Raw genomic sequence first — 5,738 nt, forward strand, 5'->3', positions numbered from 1 at the left:
AAATAGTTGGAGTTGAGCTTGAGCTCCATTAATAAGTTGATTGACTAGATTAGATTGTTTTTACACCGCTATTTGAAGTTGTTTTGTTTAATTCTGGGTTTTGTTTGAGATAATTTTTTTATTACTTTCTAAAATTATTTTTATAATTAATTAATTTAAAATTTTGATACTAAAAATGTTTATTTAAAAAATATAATTAAGATGCCTGAAAGAAGTCTTAAATTTCATTTTCTTATTGCTATTTTAAGCAGTAAAAAAGTAGTTTCAAAACCATAGTTCCCCATTCTGTCAGCGCTGCTTCGCCATATTTGATAAGATCATCTCCAATTGAAATGCATATGGTTGTTTGTCGTCCTCCATTCGAACTTTTATTAGGTTCGGTGTAAGGACGTAGAGGAACGTCCGGTGGGAGACAAAATTCTGAAAAAAACTCGGTATTTGCTCGATATTGCTAGGTATTATTTAATAATAACTAAAAAAATGGAGTTAAATTGAAATGAATTAATAAATTTTGAAAATTTACTGCATTTTTAAGTGTAAAAGGGGTTTTCGGTTGGAGGCGCCGTTGTAAAATTGTGCACCCAAACGTGCACCCAACTAAATTTACGGGTCAATTCTTCTCCTCTCGCCTCCGCAGTTCTTCCACCTATTCTACGGGAGACAAAAAGGCTTCACAGTCAGGAAAAGCACAAGAAAGAGACGGTGAAAAAAAATAATAAAAAAGTAGCTCGGAATCGGCAAACGACAGTATCGTGATTTTTGAAACCCTAGCGAACTTCTTCTTCTTCTGAATCTCCGCTGTTCGATCTCGAGGGTGGTTGGATGCCTCAAGGTGGGGCATCACTGCGGTGATAGCCGGCTGACGGGACTGGCGGCTGAGGTAGGCAGCTCTGGACGAAGATGGCACTGTTCAGGAGGTTGTTCTACAGGAAGCCGCCGGATCGGTTGCTGGAGATCTCCGAGAGGGTGTATGGTAATTCGTCTGCTATGTGTTAGATTTTTGTCCACGTTTGCTGGTGCTTTTCATGTATTTTTTGTAGTGATTTCGTTTTTTTTATTTATTATTTTTTGGGGATTGGGATCTGCTGTGAGGGAAGTGCGGTCTCGATGATGCGTAGATCTTGGATTGTAAATGATGCTGGGATCGGTATTTCGATGTTTGTAATTTTAGGAGTATTTTTTGGGATATTATTGATTTGTTGAATTTGGCCGTTTGTTTTGCTCTCTCTGTCTTTTATTTAAAATAACAGGATTCTTTTGTTTTTTTCTTTTGATTGGCTCTACACGTGTCAAATTCCAAATCATCTAGTTAAAGATGATGCGAAGCCCAAAAATTTCCCAAAAAAAAAAAAGATGATGCGAAGCTTTGTTTTCCTCTTCAATTGGATGTCCATTGTGTTGGCTATGCTCTATAATCGTTGACGTTGCTTGTTTTTAATTTTTGAGTTTGGAAAGTTGAAATCTTCATTCATTTTTTCTCCTTTGACGCCGTCTTTGTGGCCATTGGTCGGCTTAGAGAGTTTTATTGAAGTTATTGTTTTGAAAATTAAAAAAAAACCATTAATTCTTTGTTGCTAAGACATCTATTCATTTGCAGTGTTTGACTGTTGCTTCTCCTCCGAAACTCTTAGAGATAAAGAGTACAAGGATTACCTTGGAGTTATAGTTTCCCAGCTTCAAGATTACTTTCCTGATGCCTCATTCATGGTATGCAACTTTAGGGAAGGGGATAAGAAGAGTCATATCTCTGATATTTTGTCGGAGTATGATATGACAGTTATGGACTACCCTCGGCAATACGAAGGTTGTCCCTTACTTCCATTGGAGATGATCCATCATTTCTTGAGGTCTAGTGAGAGCTGGTTGTCTCTTGAAGGGCAACATAATGTTTTACTGATGCATTGTGAGAGGGGAGGTTGGCCTGTTCTTGCTTTCATGCTCGCAGGCCTTCTTCTCTACAGGAAGCAGTACAATGGGGAGCAGAAGACCCTTGAAATGGTCTATAAGCAAGCCCCCAAGGAATTGTTTCATCTCTTTTGCTCGTTGAATCCGCAACCTTCTCACCTGAGATACTTGCAGTACATAACCAGACAAGGCAGTGGGTCAGATTGGCCTCCTAAGGATAAACCCTTAATGTTGGAATGCATCATTCTTAGGGTTGTTCCACAAGTTGATACTATGGGAGGTTGCAGACCGGTTGTTCGAATTTATGGCCAAGACCCTCTGAATCCTACGAACAGGAGCTCAAAGATACTTTTTTCAACTCCAAGGACCAGAATAAGTGTTAGGCATTATAGACAGGTTCTGTTTTTATTTTTGGTGGATTTAAGGGCTGTTTGATTGTGTATTTAGAATTCAATATATTTAAATGCAGTGTAAATTAAACTCAATAAATTTGAAATACTCAAAATTGTTTGGTTGCTTGTAAAATAAATTCATGAAATAATTTTGTTATATTTGGTTTGATGCAAAATGAATTCTAAATGCCTAAATGCAAAGAGCCAGGGCACGACGATGTTGTCTTTCTCGACGAGGTCGACGATGCCTATTGTGGTTGACACAACATGGGGTGGTTTGGGATGAGCGATGGAGCTAATATGAGTGCTATCACACTATCATCGGCATTATCATTGGATGCCGTGATTGGAGTTGGTATGAGTGCTACACGGCACACAAGCATTGCATTTTTGAGGGACACTTGAGAACAGGCTAGGATGAGCAGTTTGTGGGAAGGAGCACTTAACAACTTGGAATTTGCCTGGTTGAAGTGAATTCCAAATTCTTTAAAAATAAATGAAAGGGTGCATTTTGAAAATTTCAAAAATTTGCCTTTGAGTTTATTTTTTACTCCACCAAACAGATAGAAATATAAAAACTCAACATTTTGAATGCAATACAGTCCTAATCAAACAGCCCCTTAAGCAATGCAATTTTCTTTCTGCTTTATTGATTGTCTATAACAATTACAGGAGGAGAATGCAGACCCAAAAATAAGTGCTAGATGTCGTGTTCAAGGAGATGTTGTCCTTGAGTGTATCCATGTGGATGAGGATTTGGAGCGAGAGGTGATGATGTTCAGAGTCATGTTTAACACTGCGTTTATTGAGTCTGATATACTATTGCTGAACAATGAGGAAATTGATGTTGTCTGGAATGTGAAGGATCAGTTTCCCAGAGATTTCAAAGTAGAGGTACGTTTTCATTATTGGTACTGTATCTTCTATTATGATGAAATTTGAACGCACATTCATGCCCGTAACAGGTACTCTTTTCAGACTTTAATGTGGCTAAATCTGAAATGAACTTAGAAGCAGCAACTGGAGGTGATGATGATGATGATGGTGACTTCGAAGGTGCTTCCACAGAGGAGTTTTTTGAGGCAGAAGAGATTTTCAGCACCTCAGAAATGCATGCAGATACTCAGATACTTCGTACAAAAAGTGCAGTGGATGACAATGTTCCAGATTCAGAAATTCATGTTGTAGCTGATAAAGATGTGAAAAAATTAGAAAATGGCATTACACAGCAGAGTTCCTACGGTTCCATCAATGGGAGACCAGATGAAATTGATAGAACTGATGCACTGGTTGAACTTACAAAAATAGAAGTGAAGGACACATGTGCAACCACTGATTCTGGACCTAATGTTACTGAAAAACTTATTATGCTGGATGATGTGTTTCCACTTGAGGAGAAGAGAATGTTAGAAAGCAGTAGTTTGTTGGGGAAAACAGAGGCTCTTTCTTCAACGGTTGAAGAAGAATCTTCTGGAGCACAATCTTTCGATGATTCTGAGGCCAAAACATTTTATTCATCAGTAATAAGCAATTTCTTCCAGAAGACAAGAACTATAGATGGCGAAATTGGCAAGTTGGAGAACCTCGCACTGTCAAATGGAAGAAACAACAAAATAGAATATAGTGTTTCTGAAGAGGGTATGGATGGCTCTACTGCTAAAAGAACATTTTTTTTTGATAGTAGTGCTATGAATAGCCTTGTTACACGGGAAGTATCTTTTTTGGATGGCAGGGATCACGACTTAACTAGTCTAAGTGTGGTTGATCATAAAGTAGAAGAACTACATACACATGATTCCCAGCATGATTTGAAAATTAAGGTAGAGGCATATTCTGATAGCTGGTTGGAAACATCATCTGCTACCGAGCGGAGAGAAATTGGACCAAACTTTACTATTTGTGATAAAGCAACTATTAGTGAAAATTTGATAGCATTAGATGAGGCGAATGAGGTGGAAAGGGAGAAGTTAGCAGAAATCAACAATTTCATGCAGAAAAGTAGGGTTCTAGATCCCTTACTCATGGAAGAAAGGAGTACAGGAGACCCAATCCATCTTGAATGTTTAGTCAAAGGAGCTTTTTACCAGAATGATGGTGAGGATGTTACAGATGACATGCTCGATACCCACGTTTCAGATTCTGAAGATAAGGGTGCATTGGAAGTAACTGTCTCGAAAAGTGATCTCGATATGATTTCTATATCTAGGAAATCTATTGTAAGTGATGTTAATCAAAAGTTTGGGTTGAGTGACGCTGCAAGCAAAAGAATTTGTGCTGCAGAAACTGTTGATTTTGAAAGAGAAAGTAATGGTAGCGTTTGTGAAGCAAGGGTTGAGGCAAAGTTTACAAATAAGAAGACGGGAAGTATTACTCAGAGGCAGAATAATGAGAAGGTTTTGCCTCCCATGAAAAAATTCCCAACAAATAGCCGGCCTCCTTCTAATCCTGTCGCAGCTAAACAAAAGAGTAGCCATCAAGAAGCGACAAACTTACATGCAAAAGCAGCCAAAACTAAAATTGTTGCTCGGTGGATATCACCCCAAAAGGCTTCTGATTTGACATCATCATATAGGCCTTCTCACCCTCCATCTAGATACAACAGTGCACCACCTGCTTTAGCCATGCCCTCGGTTCAGACAAATGATGAAAGTATTAATGTTATGGATCGTTTAGTAGACTGTAATTCTTTGGATGGGTATGTTTCTTCAGTGGGCAGTGTGCCATCACTTTCTCCTCCATTAATAGAGCCTTCGAAACATGCCCTTGATCATTTATCAATTTCATGCCAGCATACAGCTGCCCATTCTCCTGCATTGCAATCTCCACCATCTCAACAGCCTCCCAGAGTGCCATTAGTTGAAACTCACAGCTTGGGCACTAAATTAAAAAATTCTTCAACCCAAACTTCTCTCTCCCCTCGATCTCCATCACCTCCACCTCCACTACCACCTCTTTCTTTGCCTCCAACTTCCAATCCACCTCCTCCTCCAACTCCACCTCCTCCTCCACCATTGCCATTTGGATCATCCATCAAAGGCCCATTTTCATCTCCTGATTCATGTATGGTTGATGTTACATATGCCATAGGCCTTCCTTCCTATGCAACTACTCAACTTGTGTTTCCTGCAGCAAAAAAGGCAGGCCCGCCGCCTCCTCCTCCTCCTCCTCCGCCCCTTCCACAACCTGCATTCTCAGGAAGATCCATCAAAGATGAATCTCCTTCGCCCCCTCCACCACCCACTGTCTCAGGATCATCCATCAAAATCTCATGCCCTCCTCCACCTCCACCTCCACCTCCACCTCCTCCAACAATCCAAAGTGTATTCATGAATGCTTCCATCTTGCAGCCGCCACCTACACCATCCCCATCAAAACACCAAGCAATCCAAACAAAGGCTCCAGTCCCCCCCTCACCACCTCCACCTCCACCACCTCCACCTT

At 39.9% G+C, this 5,738-nt stretch overlaps 1 protein-coding gene across 2 annotated transcripts; it reads left to right on the plus strand.

Annotated features, from left to right (window-relative positions):
* Window positions 1–638: 638 nt before the first annotated feature.
* On the plus strand, window positions 639–5,596 carry LOC110113733 (formin-like protein 5; the record flags this gene model as incomplete). 2 transcript variants are annotated; one of them, XM_020846409.2, is given in 4 exon segments in its annotated part: window positions 639–973; window positions 1,598–2,301; window positions 2,970–3,191; window positions 3,263–5,596. In XM_020846409.2, coding segments are annotated over 4 exon segments (3,333 nt in total), but the record flags the coding sequence as incomplete, so codon positions are not given.
* Between the last annotated feature and the right edge of the window lie 142 nt (window positions 5,597–5,738).

The sequence above is a fragment of the Dendrobium catenatum genome, unplaced genomic scaffold (assembly GCF_001605985.2).
Source record: "Dendrobium catenatum unplaced genomic scaffold, ASM160598v2 fragScaff_scaffold_858, whole genome shotgun sequence".
Taxonomy (NCBI): Eukaryota; Viridiplantae; Streptophyta; class Magnoliopsida; order Asparagales; family Orchidaceae; genus Dendrobium; species Dendrobium catenatum.